The 18,860-nt window shown below is 41.5% G+C and overlaps 1 protein-coding gene across 1 annotated transcript in view; it reads left to right on the forward strand.

The window, feature by feature from the left end:
* The window catches only part of txnrd2.2 (thioredoxin reductase 2, tandem duplicate 2), a 95,563-nt gene extending 87,731 nt beyond the window's left edge, over positions 1–7,832 (forward strand). Inside the window, exons 15-16 of the mRNA XM_078227236.1 lie at positions 4,767–4,936; positions 6,753–7,832. Of these exons, the coding sequence (XP_078083362.1) occupies positions 4,767–4,936; positions 6,753–6,876 (294 nt within the window). The 3' untranslated portion in view covers positions 6,877–7,832. The remainder of the gene's footprint in view (positions 1–4,766; positions 4,937–6,752) is intronic.
* The last annotated feature ends 11,028 nt before the right edge of the window (positions 7,833–18,860 follow it).

Consider the following 18,860-nt stretch of genomic DNA (forward strand, 5'->3'; position numbering starts at 1 on the left):
GAAATTTGAATCCAACAAAATCTAAATTAAATCTCTAATGATGGCCATGAAGCCATTATTGATTGTTATAAAAATCCATCTGGTTCACTAATGTCCTTTAGGTAGGGAAGGCAATCTGCCACCCTTGCCTGGTCTGATATTATGACTAGATACACAGCAGTGTGGTTAATGGCCTGGCAAGGGACGGGCAATAAATGCTGGTCCAGCCAGTGACACTCACACCCTATGAATGAATAAAAAAGAAGACTGAATTAGGTACTCTGTACTGGGACGTGAACCCATGACTTTCTGACTCCGGTATGAGAGTGCCACCCAGTGAGCTGATGTCTGAATGTTAAAATCGAACAGCACAATGCAAGAAATTGGAACCTGTGTTTCAAAAAGAGAGAGTGGTATACGAGTCTGTCCATTAACCCCAGCAGCATTGTTGTTGTCAGGAGGCCCGACCGAATGTGGTCTCCTTCACCCAGGCCCCTCACACAAGGATTGTAGAGAAATGTTTACCTTGATATTCATAAGGTCTTGTGCTTTAAAAGATTTTAATTGTAGAGAGAAGTATGACTTTAAAATAAACCCAGTATATATATGTTGCAAAAATTTATAGATGTGTGACTACAATTGGCCCTTCCATATAAGCACAGATATTATAAAGGAACCAACTTGACATTTAATGAGAAAGAGATTGAGATTCTAAACCAATGCGGGTTTGTAAAGTCTTGTCATTATCTGAAGCTATTATACCTGGTGGGTGCTGGTGATGGGACATTTGATGAGGTGCCACATAAGAACTTTGTGGATAAAATAACGTTTTAAATAGAAGAGCCAAAGTATTTAACTGGATAAATAGTAAGAAGCAAAGGTGTCAAATGATGATTTTGGCAAAACATCTTCAGCATTAGCTGTTAATATCGAATAGATTCTATTGATGGAGTTAAATACTTAGTAGTTTAAGGTAATAAGGTGGACAAGTTTGGGGCGGCATGGTGGCACAGTGGTTAGCACTGCTGCCTCACAGCGCCAGGGACCTGGGTTCAATTCTGGCCTCGGGTAACTGTCTGTGTGGAGCTTGCACATTTCTGTGTGGGTTTCCTCCGGGTGCTCTGGTTCCTCCCACACTGCAAAGATGCGCAGGTTAGGTTGATTGACCATGCTAAATTGCCCCTTAGTGCCAGGGGGATTAGGAGGGTAAATATGTGGGGTTACAGGGATAGGACAGGACTGGGTGGGATTGTTATCGGTGCAGACTCGATGGGCCAAATGGACTCCGTCTGCACTGTGGATTCTATGCTTCTATGATTAGATAATTATACTCCAATGTGTATACAAAGAGGAGTCAGCCAGCATGGGGGAGATTATGTTAGAGTGGAGAAGTAAGCTCTGCAGTGACTAATGAACCATCTCTACCAAAGCAACCTGGTCCCAATGTCTTCACAACCAGGACATTGACCTCAGCTACTCGTATGTGATCTTCACAAAGGTATCACCTCACTTTTGACGGCTGTGACTCGGCCCTAAGATCTGGAATTCCCTCCCTGAATCTCTCCATCTCTTTACCTCTCTCTGCCCTTCTACGATGCTCCTTAAAGCCTATCTCTTTGACCAAGTTTTTTGTTCACCTGTCTTAATATCTCCTTCGATGGCTCAGTGTTGAATGCTGTGAGGCACCTTGGGACATTTTACGATCTTTCGAGCACTATTTGCGAGCCGCCTTATGGCTGCAGGTTATAGGTTAAATAGAAAAGAATGGTTTCATAGGAAAATGGGTCAGATTCAGTGAAAATTGACGAGGGGTAAATCACATCAGGAATTTAATATTGACAATAAGATCCTTAAACAGAAAAGCAAATGACAGCCAAGAGGGCTTTAATTTTCGACAACAGGCTGGCAAAAAGATCCAGAAGAAATAGTTGACTGACAATTGCATGTCTCAATCAAGTGAACAGCACTTTCAAGAGTGAAAAGTGATCCAGTTGAACAGTTGAGATAGGCTGAATAGACAGGATGACATCTTGCTTGTGCTGCTCTTTGCTCAGATAGTGGGAGAAGTAAAGAAATTGTCATCATATCACTCAGGGCTCCGGATGCAGATACTGCGTACAAGAATCGGGGTAAATGTGAATCAGGATAAAAGCAAATTACTGCGGATGCTGCAATCTGAAACAAAAACAGAAAATTCTGGAAAATCCCAGCAGGTCTGACAGCATCCGTGGAAAGAGATTAGAGCTCGGGCAATCCAGTCTCAAAATGTTGGCTCTATTCTTTCTCCACAGACGCTGAGATTTTCTGTTTTTTGTTGTGAAGTATTGCCCCCTATTTTTGAACAAAGCCCTTCTGAAAGAGACAGAGGAAATGGAAAAGATCCAGAGAAGGGAAACAAAGATTATCCCATATTATTTAAATAAAAAATTTGCAAGCTCTGAACATCTGTTTAGAGCACAACGAGTTGTTAAATGGAGGAATAAGAGAAGAGTGGGTAAAATGTCGGATATTTTTCAGTGTGTCTTATTGCAGTTTTTTCTGAAGGCTTCAGTCCCATAAGTTAAGTCTTGGGCATGATGATTTATTACCAATCTGTGATACTGTGAGCTGCAGGTGGATAGTCAGCATGCACAATGATTCCAATTTCCCAAATTATGTTAGTACCACCAGTATTGTTGGAATATAAGACCATTGAGTCTGCTCTGCCATTCAATCATAGCTGATTTTTTTTCTCATCTCCATTCTCCTGCCGTTTCCCCATAACCCCTGATTATTAATCAAGAACCTATCTATCTCTGTCTTAAAGACACTCAATGACCTAGCCTCCACAGCCTTCTGCAGCAAAGAGTTCCACAGATTCACCACTCTCTGGCTGAAGAAATTCCTCCTCATCTCTGTTTTAAAGGAGCATCCCTTTTGCCTGAGGTTGTGCCCTCTAGTTCTAGTTTTTCTTACCCGTGGAAACATCCTCTCCACGTCCACTCTATCCAGACCTTGCAGTATCCTGTAAGTTTCAATAAGATCCCCCCCTAATCATTCTAAACTCTTAACGAGTACAGACCCAGGGTCCTCAACCGTTCCTCATACGACAAGCTCCTCATTCCAGGGATCATTATTGTGAACCTCCTCTGGACCCTTTCCAAGGCCAGCACACCCTTCCTAAGATATGGGGCCCAAAACTGCTCTCACATTTTCAGAGTTTTCCACTCACAATCTTTTCAGAATGAAGGACAAGTTTTCAAAGTTTTGCAATTAATTTACTATTTTTTTTAGAACAAATTGTTTTTTAATGTCAGGGAAAAGGCAGGCTGCTGAATACACACCTTGCAACTGTTTTAAGTCCAATAAAGTTCAGAAAATGGTGGAACCCACGCAAACTAGGTATTTTCCTCATTGTAACTCAGTCAATTTTCAAAAGTAAGTGTGTTGAGTTTTAAAGCAAAACTTCCTCCAATTATCTCACGTGACCATCTGTTATGTTGACAATTTGAAATCGTAAACAATCCAATTTTGAGCAGCTGTTAGGCGCGCGCACGCACACACAGTATTTCCTCATTTATGTTTCTCAATTTAAAAAGGAAATGGGTTCAGATTTGAACACTATAATTACTGCCTGTGCTCTGTTGATAGTAATTAGAATGTTTGTTTTCACACAGTTGGGAGAGGCAGTGGCAGACAAAGAAAATAAAATCATAAAACACCAAATTCTGAATGAGATACCTTGGAAAATCACAAACCAGTGTTGCTGTGGGTGGGATCCCTCAACCAGTGCTGTCCACTCCAGGCCTTGCCCTTATCCTCGCTGCTACTAACTCTTCGTTAAATCCAACCTCTCGTTCCCTCCATAGACCTGCCAAATTCTTTTGGTGCCCTGAAGTATGATGCCAGATTATAGCCCATCATTGATCATGTTCATAGAACAGTGAACAGGGATATGAAACTGAAGTTCTAATGCCCCTCTGATTACAATGCAACAAGTTTACACAGAAATTTCCATTATACATGCGGACATGGATTTGTAATGGAAATATAAAAATAAGGACAGAATGTATGGTTTTAAAATGATGACCGAGTTACATATGCACGACATTTGGTCCTGACTCCTTCCTTGCAATATCATGAGATATTTGATTTATTATTGTCACAGCGAAAAGTATTGTTTCTTGTGCTCTATACAGATAAAGAATACCATTCATAGAGAAGGAAAAGAGAGGGTGCAGAATGTAATGTTTCAGTCATAGCTAAGGTGCAGAGAAAGATCAACTGAATACAAATCTGATGGCAGCAGGGAAGGAGCTGTTCTTGAGTCGGTTGGTACAAAGTCCAAGGAATTATTCATCAGCCTTTTCCACTGCAAAACTTTACATCCACATTTATAATGGAAACTGATATAAATTTGTCTCATTATAATGATACCCTCTCACTGGTAGAGACCTGGCAGTAGCACCACTGGCAGGAGTGTGATAAATTTACATGGACAAATTGCATTATAAATGTGAGCATCAGAATCGGTAATGGAATTATTAGACTAAACACTGTAAAATGGCGACTACATTGCTTCCTTGCACCCTGATTCTACCATACTGCTTCCCATGAATATGACATTTGGTCTTTTAAGTCCTGTGTACCACACCAGGGGAGATCACTACATACACATGGGCGAGCATATAAATATATTTATAATGTACACATAGATATACAAACATTCATGTGCATTTATCATGCCTACATAGATATGGAAGAATATTTCACTATATCTTCTTATTTTGACCTCTATCTTTGACCAGGTTTATCATGCATATTACAAGCCGCTGGAGTTTACAGTAGCTGAACGGGATGCCACGCAGTGCTATGTCAAGATGGTTTGCTTACGGGAAGGTGACCAGCGTATTCTTGGGCTCCATTTTATTGGACCAAATGCCGGAGAGGTCATTCAAGGATTTGCACTGGGAATAAAGTAAGACTTTAGAAGAAGTTTGGTTTTTATTTATATTAAAAGTATCTTTGTGATGCATACCAATGTTTAACTAAATGGTGAAATACTTCCTTTATACTTGCAATAACTAGTGGCCTATATTTGAATTCTGCCCATCTCCTGTGTATAATTTTTATTTCTTGTAACTAGGTTGCGTGCTGCAGTGTTGTACTGCAGTGCTAAAATCAGCCACGTTTAGTTTGTGTGTGAATAATTATATTTAGGACTATGTGAACCTCCAATATCATCTGACAAAGCAAAGCTATGATTTAACATTTATACAAATTTCATTTTTGTGGTGCTTTCCCTATCCAATATGAGAAAACCAATTAGGATTAGAAAAGTGAAACACAAAGGGAGAGAAGGAGTTTTACATTTATTTTTTAAATTGGGGGGAGGAAGATATCAATATGAGCAGCGTGGAAGAAGGAAAAGTGTCGCGGTCCCAAGAGTTGCCTCTAATAATGGAACAGAAACAGCATGAAGGAACGGAGTGTTGGGAGCTGGACTCTGCATGGAGATGTGTAGACAGAATGCAAAAGACCATTGTATGATTTAAAAGTGATGTGCTTGAAATTAATTTGTTGGGACACAGGAAACAAACAGAACTTGGAAATCACAAGGGATGGAAGGGAATCTTTATGGGTGAAGTTACAGACTTTAGGAGGCTAGAAACCTGGTAGGAGAGTGTAATGTGTTTTTCTGCTGGTATCTGCCTCATCCGAACTAGTTTCTTTTTCCTCCAAACAGCTTCTGCAAAGGTTGTGTTTGGGTCGCATGCTGCCTGCATTTAACTCCTGCAGGCTCACACCTGGATGTTTGCGTGTTCAGGAGATGGCACAGTTTCTCCTCCTCTCTGTTCCATACCAGGGGGCAGGTCTGATGTCTGGGGCTTGAGCAAAGTGGAGTCTCAAGGCTTGACATCCCCTTTGAATTGTGCCTCTTTTCTGCTTGATGCCCACCTTCCCTGCTCATTGTAAAGTTCATGAAGAGTTCTTCCTGTATATGAGCTTAAATCTGCACAGTATCATATACAGCAGCAGCAAGATCAAAAATAACAACTTATTTTTCAAATAAAGAGTTGTGATTCAACAAATTACAGCTAATGCAATTCTAGCACCACCTTATTGTACTTAGAATAAGTTCCAAGAGGCCTCATTCATCTGCTTCCTTTTGAGTCATTGGTAAATTATATGTTTGTAGTGCTGACTATAATGAGTAGTTTGTTGCCTCATTAAAATTACAGTCTTGTTGGGAGGGATGAGGAACACTTCCTGTGCTAGACTTTGGTTGCTTTTATTTAAACTAAATCAAAATTTTGGTAATAATTTGAAGTGTTTGTCAGTACCCAACCAACCTTGCCACCATTTTCCAGAGTCTGTTTCCAGAACTGTCTGCAAACCTGTGTGCGCTTCAATGGGTAAACGTAGAGGAGATGTTCCACTTAGGATGAGTCAAAAACTAGGAGCCATAAATATGAAATTCACCAATCAATCTAATATGGACTGTAGGAGATTCTTTGCTGTTGGAACTTGCTGTCATAGAGAGAGTAGTTGAACCCAAGAAGTTAAGGGGATGATCGATTATGTACATGAGAGCAAAATAATTAAGACACGTTGATGGAGTGGGGGGTGAAGTAAAATGGGAGGAGGATTGTGTGGAACACAGACACTGGTAAAAACATAACCTGATTCTTTGCTTAATTCAATGTCATTGTATGCCCATCTCTCTCACTCCCTCTGTCTAGTAATAAATATCTTATTTCATTCAGATTAAACTTGCATTTTTTTTTCCCCAGGTGCAATGCTACATACTCTCAGCTAGCATCCACCGTGGGTATCCATCCAACTTGTGCAGAAGATGTGAATAAACTGAACATCACCAAGCGCTCGGGCTTGGACCCAACAGTCACAGCCTGCTGAGGTTAAATGTCGTCCCTGAACCAACTGGCACACCACAAAACTCTACAGCACTTGAGAAAAATGCACACTGGGGATAAATCCCTGTTTGAAATGGGCCATCTCAAATCAAAATTATTACTGGCTTTGACTATTGACTTTTCAAGACTTGACCAATAATTTAAGTTTGACCTAGTTTCAATGACCTGAAATATTAACGTTGGATTAAGTAAATGAATGGAACATAATTGTCTTTGAATTTTGGAAGTTAATCAGGTTATATCTTAATTTTTGATGCTGTCCTTAAGGGGGGTCCGTGGGTGAGTCCTATCATGAAAGAATACAATTCCTAAATAAGCCAGCAGAGGGGGATGTCTGATTATAAAGCTGGGTGTGAGTAATATTGTCGATTCATTATCCAGAATGGAGGATTGTTTGTAACCAGTGTTGCAAAACTGTGGGTTGCAAGTTGTATGTTTTGTTTTAAAGCTGTAAGTTAGGACCCTGTGTGACTGTTGTACTGGAAACTTGCATGTACTTCAATTCTGTACCACGGGCGAGAATGTATTTTAGAAATTGTTGAAAGTGCATTTTTGTCTTGTACTGTGAATAATTTCCAATTCACAAGCTAGAGATTTTGGTGTGCTGTTCAGGGATTACTGGAAAAGAGGTAAAAGTGGTTTGACTGTTGCTGTTAACTGGTATGCATTTTGCTCCTGAAATGTATATCATATAAACAAGAGCAGGCTGAACATGTGCCAGTTCATGATGACTTATTTATAAACTCATATTGTGGGATAGATTGGTCTGATGCAGATTGGCATTAAAATAAATATATAAAGAAGTTTAAATAAAGTGATATTTCAGTTTGATCGCGTATTTGTTATTTTGAACTGTTATGGGAAAAGTAAATCCTAAATTGAAGCCATTCAACCCGTTGTACAAGTGCTGGTTCGGAGTAAAATCGTACTGACACACCATCCATCTGAAATAGTTTAGTGTTTTTCAAAACTCATTTTAAATATGGCACAATTTTGTAAAATTACAGGTCACTGACCAACAGAAAAGCTGCAGCCTTCATGGGGAATAGTATTTACACCAGAGTGCATTTCAGTTGTCCCACTGTTTGACCATCAGCTCTGCTGATCAGCGTACTGTGTGTTTCTGGCCATTGCTGGATTCATGAAGTGGGCCTCGGATAAAGTACTGATTTTCTCCATCAACGCGTACTTGTTCTCTGCGGCTTTACCCCTGCTATAAGCAGTCCCACGTCAAGCTCCTTGCCAACAGGGTGGCACGGTGGCCCCAGTGCTTAGCACTGCTGCCTCACACCACCAGGGACTCTGGTTTCAAATCCGGCCTTGGGTGACTGTCTGTGTGGAGTCTGCACGTTTACCCCGTGTCTGTGTGGGTTTCCTCTGGGTGCTCTGGTTTCCTCCCACATTCCAAAGATGTATTAAAAGTAATTAAAGTCATTACTAAAGTTTATTTATTAGTCACAAGTAAGGCTTGCATTAACGTTGCAATGAAGTTACTGTGAAATTCCCCTAGTCACCACACTCCGGCGCCTATTTGGGTCAATGCATCTAACCAGCACGTCTTTCAAACTGTGGGAGGAAACCAGAGCACCTGGAGGAAACCCACGCAGACACGGGGGGAATGTACAAACTCCACACAGACAGCGACCCAAGCCTGGAATCGAACCCAGGTCCCTGGCGCTCTGAGGCAGTAGCGCTAACCACTGTGCCACCGTGCCGCCCTCTGAGCTGGCTGTGCACAAGCAGCGGCTCTTTTAAGATGCATAGGTCATCTCAATGGGAACCAACAGTTCATTCATGGTGAAGTATTGCTAAGGGATCCCAGTGAAGAGCTTGCATTGATGCAATGTGTTCTGGACCATTATTTGGGCTGTCATTTCCATGGTTTTTTCCAATCATCATTGCCATGATGTTCTAAACAAACATTCAATTTCAAACATACTTCGGGTTAGCCATGAGCTCAAGTCTCAATATTTGCTGAAGTTTAAAGAGGCAGAGCGAAAATTGGATTCACCACCTGTGTCTGACATGGCTCAAGGACTTTTATAGACCAAATAGTGCCTTGTAGTTGATCCTCACAGGAAGAAAGGAGGAGGACTGTAATTTACAGTGTTAACACATTTATATTATTAGGACAATGCAGCCCTTGTGCAGAATTCACAGTGCCCTTGTCAAAAAGGCAGTGTAGGAGAGTCAGTCTTAACAAACTGCATGTGAAATACAACCTGACTGCTGACTAAATCTGAGTGGAGCTCTATAAACAGTCCAGTTATGTAAATCTAAATGTTCTTCCTCTGTATGACTGCCCTAATCCAAACAAAGTCAGCAACAGTGTTCCTTGTTTATTCTGAAGGAAAATGTTATCACTAATTAAGTCACATTCCTCTCGGAAAAGCTTTACTTTAGATCTTTTGCACTAATTGTTGTGGTTCTTGTGTGAGCAGTTTCCCTTTAAAGCCATGGTGCTTCCTGTATCGCCTCTGTTAAGAACAAGGTCAGGGATAATCTATGTTAACTTAGTAACTTGTATCTCTATCACCAATGTCCTTGGACAGGCGGCTGGCAACAACGAGGGCTACCTGGGCAGTTTTCCTTTGATGTATACAAACATACAAAATGGGACCACAGTCGGCTATTCGGCTGCTTCGAGCCTACTCCACCATTCAATAAGATCGTGGCTGAGTTCCAAATTTACATCTACACCCGCTTCCTCCTGATTCCCTTGCCTAACAATGCGTGTGAAGGTGCGCTCCATTATTGTGGAATGTTGTGGCTATGGTCTTAGCCAAGATCAGTAAAAACATGCTGAATTAGAATTGGCAAGTTTTACCATCACTAAAGTTAAAGTTTTATTTATTAGTCACAAGTAAGGCTTACGTTAACGCTGCAATGAAGTTACCGTGAAATTTCCCTAGTTGCCACACTCCAGCACATGTTCGGTCAATGCACCTAACCAGCACATCTTTCAGACTGGGAGGAAACCGGAGCACCCGGAGGAAACCCATGCAGACACGGGGGGGAACATGCGAACTCCACACAGACAATGACCCAAGCCAGGAGTCAAACCCGGGTCCCTGCTGCTGTGAAGCAGCAGTGCTAACCACCGTGCCGCCCTAGGAGATCACAATTTAAACCATGACCCATTTACAAACTCTGTGTATACTACTAAGAGTTTTCATGCTGCCCAAACAACTGTTTTAGATTAAGACCCAATCCTTTTGTTCTGGCTTCTCCCACTAGCAATAATTCCTCTATATCCACCCTATCTAATCCTTTAAATCGTTTCTATCACCTTTGATTAGATATCCCTCCAATTTCTAAACTCAGTCTAATTGACAAGGCAGAGATATTGGTTCTTTCATTTTTGCATTTTATTGCTGGAAAAAGAGATTTGCTGGCGGGAGAGATTCACCAACAGTAATGGGAACAACAATTTATACTGCATGAGAAGATAGTGCGCTGATTGGGTGACAATTGGAATTGGTAGAGGCATAACCATGAAAAATGCAGTCGGGAACAGTTAACTGTCAGGTTTTTGTTCAAATTCAGACCAAGCAGTTTTTGGTCAAGGCATTGTCAAAGGGGGGTGAAGCAGAGAATTGCTGTCCCCCAAGCTTCCGTTCAGTTGAAAAAGGAGAATCTATATTTCACCACCTTGCAGCAGACTGCAGCACTACTGTATGTGCTCTATAACCTATATTTTTAATTTTGGTAGCTTTATTTATTTGCTTTTCCCCCCTTTTCTGCTAATTTGTTATTTTTCCCCATTTTCTTTCTTTCCCTGCACTCCCTCCTCATTCTATCAGATCTCGAGAACTCCACACATGTAGAAAGTAAGCAACAGTTTCCACAGTCAAAACAAGACATTGTGGGATGTAGCATGTAAAAGCACTCATGAAAGATTTGGAGCTTTCTGCTAAAGGACCCTTGTTATTCTCATCACGAGAATAAGGAGTGAGCCCTCTGAAGAATATTCTGCAGCACCAAGTTAATGAGTGTCACTGAGTGACGAACTCTTGCAGAACATTTGTGACGCATTGAGATTAATCTCTTATCCTGGGTATAAAGTTGTGGCTGAGATTATGTTTAAATCTTGTATATGGACAATGAAAAATTAAAAAAAATCTTTGAACAAACCAGGGACAAGGAATTGCTGCATGTGTTTCACAAAAAGACAAACATCTGAGTGTCAGTCAGTTGTGAAGAGGATCAATTGCCATTCCCCATTCAAAGTTGGTGAAAGTTTTAACCCATCACTTCACTTGATGCATCTAATTACTGTTTTGTAAATTAGCTGGAAAGGCTTTAAATGAATTCATTTACTTTTATATTTGGCCCACTATAATTTTGACCTTGAGCAGAATTGCCTCTTTTTGACAGTTTGATTAGATCACTTTTACACAAATCCTCGGAACACTTTGTTTTGTTCCACACGTGCGGCCTTTATGTTTATATATACATACATAATCCCGAGACTTTCATCACTGAAGTAAAACCAAGAACAAATTGACAGCCCTTTTAAGTAGCAAGGGAGTTGCCAGCTTAATATTGTAAAGACATTAGCATGATGAAAACATGGTTAATTCTTCAGAAGCAAATTGCTGCATATCAGCGAAAGCTGAACCGTGGCAAGCTCGTCAACACTTCCCTCCAGACTGGGCTAATGGTACGTTTCTCTGACCTCCCACAGATTGTCTATTGCTGTTCACTGTGTCACTCCTCACATTTTCTCAGTCCGTTTACTATCCTCCTCCATTCCCATGACCAGAATACCAAGGGTCTTGCAGCAGAAAGCTCGAAACCTTTCATTAGTGCCTGCCTTTGATATGCTACTTCCCACAATGTCTTGCCTTAAATGTGGAAACCAACAAAAACATTCATTCCTCCCACATTGCTTGCTTTCTACATGTGTGGAGTTCCTGTTTCATCTACAAAAACAAGTCCTTATCTCAACAGCACTTGTTTATTAAAGGCCAATTGTGTTTGTCAGAATTAGTGTAGATCTAAAGCAAATTGACACTTTCTACAAAGTATTTTAAAGAAATTCTGAAACTAGTTTTCCCCAATTTAAATAATGCAGTATAATTACTTTAACACTCAATTTGAATAAGACTTCAATTCAGCTACAACATTGACCACATTTGCATTAGGGATTCCATCTATTGTAAGTGACAGGAGAGACTGTGACAATATGTGCCCACAGGAGGGACGTACACATCAGTTTTTACTTAGCCTGGAAGTTCAATCAGAAGGGAAATTGAGCACTGGCAGTTATGTTACTAATTACTCATCATAGAAAGTCGATTGCACACTGAAATTTGCACCAAAACTTGCAGAGACTGAATTGTTCTAAATGTCTGATAAATTCTCTTTCCCGGTTCAAAATTAAGCCCCTAAGCAGACCAACAATAAAGGGCAGAACACTACACAAGCTTAGGGGCTTAATTTTGAACCGGGAAAGAGAATTTATCAGACATTTAGAACAATTCAGTCTCTGCAAGTTTTGGTGCAAATTTCAGTGTGCAATCGACTTCAAGTCTACAACACTGTCATTCGAAAGATTACACTTCTTTTCCCCCCAACCAGCTTTATGCCATAATTCAGTCAGTGACACGTCTACCTCTGAATGAGAAGGTTGTCAGTTCATTGTCCCACTCTTGGAGACTTGTACAAAAAAAAATCTAAGCTGACACTCCAGTGCAGCGCTGAGGGAATGTTGTGCTGTTAGAGATGCTGCCTTCAGATGAAACATTAAACTGAGGCTCTGATTGACCTCCCAGGTGGATGTAAAGGATCTCGCAGCACTACTCCTTGACCAAACTTCAATTCTTATGACAAAAAAATCATATTACCTGGCCATTACGGTTGTGGGAGCTTGGTGTGGCCAAATTGGCTACTGCACTTCCTACACTGCAACAGTGATGACAATTTATGGCTTTAAGCATAAAGTGATGTCCTGAAGCGATAACTGTAAGCCTTTCTTTCATATGCAATGAACAGAATTGACAGCCTAATGTTAACCATAAAACAATTGCTGTAAAAATCCAATGTCCTTTGGAGAAAGAAATCTACCATTCCCACCTAGTTTGGCCTGCATGTGACTCCAGACCCACATAAACATGGTTTACTCAGAAATGGCCTAGCAAACCACTCAGTTCAAGGGTAATTAAGGATGGGCAACAAATACTGGCCTTGCCAGTGATGCCCACATCCCATGAATTAATTTTTAAAAAAATTATGAACCAGTGCAAAGATGTGCAGGTTAGCTGGATTGGCCCATGGTAAATGCATGGTTACCGGTAGAGGGCAAGATGCTCTTTGGGAGAGTCGATGCAGATTTGATGGGCCGAATGGCCTCCTTCTGCGCTATAGGGATTCTATGATCCCATTCTAATTCTCTGAACTGACATTAGAATCTCTTTTTAGTGGTCTTCAAATGTAGGTTTTTGAAAACACAGAAATGTCTTTATTTTGGGAATTCTCAATCTGCCTTCCAAAAAAAACATGATGGGGAACAACAGCAGAGCTACATCGAAATGAGCACCTTTATTTATCTCTGCCCAACGTTATTCAGTCTATCAACCCGTTTGGGAATACAGCTGGATTCTCACCACTTCACAACTGAGGTAATGATGTGAGATAACTAAATGATAGAAAATGAGTAAATATTTTAAAACTGATGCATTAATCTTTGCCTCTGGCCGCAGTCAGACAGTGATACGATCGTTGCCTGTGCGAATAGGAGGGAGTTAATAGCAAGATTGAAAGATTTAAAAGTGCGAAAATATAATGTATTTGTATTGTGCCTTTCACAAAGTCAAGGACAGCCCCAAGCCATTTCAACCAATGAGTCTGAAATTCAGGCATGGTTACAATGCTGGAAATTTCTACACAGCGGACTCCACAGAAATCAATTAAATAAATTACCAAATAAGATGGTTTAAATATCGAGATAAAGAGAGAAAGAATGCTCAGCGCATCAAGAAGAATTCAGCTGTTCTTTTTTTTTGAATAGCATTTTGGGATCTTTTCTATCCATCCGAGAGCTGGGGTGCGATCTTACTGGCTCACCGCGCTGTCGGCACGTTGGGCCGGCAAGAACACCGGCGGGGTTGGTTTCACAGCCAAAAAGGGCACAAAGCTGATTTAAATGTTAATATCAGGCTTTACATTGTTGACGAGGGTCACAGCTGGTCTCCATCAACAGAGACCAGGCATGATGGCCTCGCCAGGGGATCGGAGGCCATTGAAGTTCACAGGTGGTCAGGGCATAGCCAGGCAGTGCCTATGGGGTAGTACCAGCCTGGTACTGCCTACCAGGCACCCAGGTACTGCCCACCAGGCACCATAATTGTAACAAGGGCAGTGCAAGGGGTGGGAGCTCTGCAGGGGAGTTCACTGGGAGATCTGGGTGCCTCTTCAAAGGTTGCCCCAAGCAGTCTGCAGCTGGTGAGCTTAGGCTCTGTCCTGCTGCTGGTGAGAATCACACTTCTGTCCAAGGAAGTGACAGAATGTCACTCAAACTCACCCAAACAACAGGTCTGAAACTTTCCTGTTTTCTTGCTCGTTTGGCACTTGCACCTCTTTGTATAACTTCTCATTTGAAAGGCAGCACTTCTAACAGTGCAGCACTCTCTCAGTACCACACTGAATAGTCAGTTTGATGTTGTGCTCAAGTCTCTGGAGTGGGACTTGAACCTATAATTCTCGGGTCTCTGAATCAGAATGCAAACAATCAGCATTGATGGCAGTAATAGGCAGATGCACATCTGGTCTCTGTGCATTTTTGCTGCCCTTTTGTTTTAGAAACATGAACAGGAATAGGTTATTTAGCCACTACAACCTGTTCCTCACATCAAAGATCCTGTGGCTGATCTCCATCCTAACTCCATATTTGACCCATATTCCCCAATACCTTTCGTTAACTTTTTTAAATCAATAAGATATTTGTTATTTATTTGTTATTTATCTCAGTTCACCTTCTACCATCCCCAGAAGTCAGATGACACAATGAGAATGGAGCTGTTGATTTATGGTCAATAATTAATTTCATTCATTTAGTCTGTACCAGACAACAATGTTACCCTCAAACTCAGGTCAAACTAACACTGTGGACAAAGTTAACTGGTCAATTTTAATCCAATATTGTCCAGAAGGGCCAATTGAGGTAGCTTGAAGCAAGTTCTTATTAACATCTTGATTGAGGAGAACTAATGTGGCAGCTGGAAGGAGTCCAGCAGTTACAATCTGCTTACATTTTCAGAGGCTATTTTCTAGAGGTGGCCTGACAATGAATTCCCTTCACTCAACGCTTACAACAACAAGACTGGCGCTGGTAATTCAGCCTTGTGGAAAATGACAAGTCTGCATCAATCTCATCACTGCATGACACTGTCTACTTTGCTGCTACTTGATAGCACTTGTTAAGTACCAGCTGAACAATATAATTTGTATGCGGAATAATATTGAACATATTTAGTAAACTATATATCATAGGATAGAATCCCTACAGTGCAGAAGAGGCTACTCGGCCCATCGAGACAGAATATCCCACCCAGGCCCTCTCCCCTCCCCCCCGTAATCCCACATAATTACCATGGCTAATCCATCTAACCTATACATCTTGGGTCACTAAGGGTCAATTTAGCATGGCCAATCCATCTAACCCGCACATCTTTGGACTGTGGGCGGAAACCGGAGCACCCGGAGGAAACCGACGCAGACACGGAGAACGTGCAAATTCCATACAGTCAGTGACCCAAGCTGGGAATCGAACCCAGGTCCCTGGCGCTGTGAGGCATTAGTACTAACCAGATTTTTCCATTGCATCAAATTTCTACTCAAGACTAATTGGTAATCTTTACTCAATCCTGGAGGACTTTTGGTATCCCTCTTGACATTCTTATGAGCTCCTGCAAAGATGTTGGCCAACTAACATTTAGAAGGAATTTCATCAAATCCTCTCATATCCTTGGCCCATCCCAAAACACTTCACAACCATCTTACTTTTGGAGTGTAAATGGCTAGTGTTACATAGGCTTAATAATTAGTTTAGAAATGTTTCCCTTCTATTAGGAATATAGACATGTAAAATATGTGAGGGTGAACAGTGCCTCAGCCTGAAAGGGGAATGGCCTCATTCAAGACCCAAGACTTAGGATCTCAGTTCACCTTCTACCATCCCCAGAAGTCAGATGACACAATGAGAATGGAGCTGTTGATTTATGGTCAATAATTAATTTCATTCATTTAGTCTGTACCAGACAACAATGTTACCCTCAAACTCAGGTCAAACTAACACTGTGGACAAAGACATGCAAACTCTCGAATTTATTGTACAAATCCCCATTATCGTACTCCAAATTATACTACACAAACTTTAGTACACCAAGCATCAAACTTCATTATACACAAAGCATTCAATCTCTCCCTTTACATTGTCACACAAAAGTATGTAACCTCTGTCTTTACTAAGTAACTAACCTCTGACCTACTTTGTTAGATAGAAAGTATCCAAAGGTATCAAAAACTTCACAAAATATCCAAACTCACGACATGGATTTAGAGATACTGCTCGTGGCAAGGCAAACTGATCAGATTCCTTCCAAAGGGCTTTGTTCCGGTGTCTCCAAATCCTGGACTCGGGGTCTTGCTGCTTCTTCTGCAGTGGCTGCTGATGTCTCAGAATCTCTCCTTAGACAATCCTGCTGGCACCGATCATGCTTCCAGTCACGTAATGGTAGGACAGGCACTAATCAATCACTGTCTTTTTGGTCACGAATGCTGAAGAGTCGTGCCTCTGTCAGGGGTCATAATTCTCTCAGGAATATGGGTCTATGTTCAATCATTGTCTGTTCAAGGCATTGCAACAGCCACTGCTCAATCAATTCCCGTGTTTGTTCCATAGCTACACATCCTGTTCTTTGTTGCTCCTACAGTCCTTAGTCTGATACAGAGTTATCCCTTTTAACGATCTTCAATTTGCTGGTGCCTTTATAAATACCCATCGGGTGTGATTCTTATTAATGACTTAGAGGAGGGGGCTGAAGGGTGGATCAGTAAATTTGCTGATGACACCAAGATTGGTGGAGTAGTGGATGAGGTGGTTGTAGGCTGCAAAGAGACATAGATAGGATGCAAAGCTGGGCTGAAAAATGGCAAATGGAGTTTAACCCTGATGAATGTGAGGTGATTCATTTTGGTAGGACTAATTTAAATGTGGATTACAGGGTCAAAGGTAGGGTTCTGAAGACTGTGGAGGAACAGAGAGATCTTGGGGTTCATATCCACAGATCTCTAAAGGTTGCCACTCAAGTGGATAGAGCTGTGAAGAAGGCCTATAGTGTGTTAGCTTTTATTAACAGGGGGTTGGAGTTTAAGAGCCATGGGGTTATGCTACAACTGTTTAAGAGCCATGGGGTTATGCTACAACTGGAAGCGCTGGAAAGAGTGCAGAGGAGATTTACCAGGATGCTGCCTGGTTTGGAGGGTAGGTCTTATGAGGAAAGGTTGCGGGAGCTAGGGCTGTTCTCTCTGGAGCGGAGGAGGCTGAGGGGAGACTTAATAGAGGTTTATAAAATGATGAAGGGGATAGATCGAGTGAACGTTCAAAGACTATTTCCTCGGGTGGATGGAGCTATTACAAGGGGGCATAACTATAGGGTTCGTGGTGGGAGATACAGGAAGGATATCAGAGGTAGGTTCTTTACGCAGAGAGTGGTTGGGGTGTGGAATGGACTGCCTGCAGTGATAGTGGAGTCAGACACTTTAGGAACATTTAAGCGGTTATTGGATAGGCACATGGAGCACACCAGGATGATAGGGAGTGGGATAGCTTGATTTCAGATAAAGCTCGGCACAACATCGTGGGCCGAAGGGCCTGTTCTGTGCTGTACTGTTCTATGTTCTATGTACATCAGACAGGCAAGAGGGAACCACCACTAGTGGAGAGCTTTGGGAATCATGGGGGAAACAAATTGAGTTTAAACCTAAGCATGTTGCAGTTGACATACCGTGTCTCAAATTATTCATTTTACTATATCCCAAAAACTTGTTATAAAGCAACTTAACAAAATCCGATCTAAAGTAGCCATGGTATAATTAACCTATCAGCCGCCTTCTGTGAGTGACAGAAATTGACACGTGAAAAAGAGTTTGATTTAAGAGGTGGGTTTTCAGGTGCGTCTTAAAGGAGCTGAGAAAGACAGAGATTCAGGAAGGAGGTTTCAGAGGTTGGGAAGGCACAGATACCAGTAGTGGATGGAAGGAAATGTAGGAAAACAATACTGAAGTCCATTTTTTTCAAACCAGCCAGTGCGGTTTCAGTTTGAGAGCACTTCCCTTGCTTGCCTGGCAGTGAAAGAGTTAACTATCTCATTTCACCTTCACTTCATGTCATCTTTGAGTATCATTCCTCAGAGTGGCTGATATCTGAAGCATCAGTCATCGAGCATGTTTAAGGTAGAATCACAGTGCAGAAGAGGCCATTCAGTCCATTGAATCTGCACCAACTCTCAGAGCACCTTACCCAGGCCCTCTCCCCTGTCCTATCCCTGTAATCCCACACATTTCCCATGGTTAATCCATCTAACCTGCACATCTTTGGAGATTGATAGATTTCTAATTAACAACATACAGAGTTATCGGGATAGTGGGTGTAAAAGGCATTGAAGTGTTCAATCATGATTGTATTAAATGGCAGAGCACTGAGGATAGTATACACTGAGCTGGCGGCTGTGCACATACCTTTCTGCTGCTGTACACTATTCCTGAGGCCAGTATACACTGAGCTGCAGGCTGCACACACACCTTTCTGCTAGGCCTTTACAGATTACACTTCACCTTCCTACTCTCCATATGGGGCTTTTCCGTTGGCAACACAACCAGGCGTTTCTCAATGAAATAAAACATGCTTATGTCACATAAACCATCTCGATGATTCTTCATAAACCGGGACGGCATGGTGGCACA

Source organism: Mustelus asterias, chromosome 13 (assembly GCF_964213995.1).
Source record: "Mustelus asterias chromosome 13, sMusAst1.hap1.1, whole genome shotgun sequence".
NCBI lineage: Eukaryota > Metazoa > Chordata > Chondrichthyes > Carcharhiniformes > Triakidae > Mustelus > Mustelus asterias.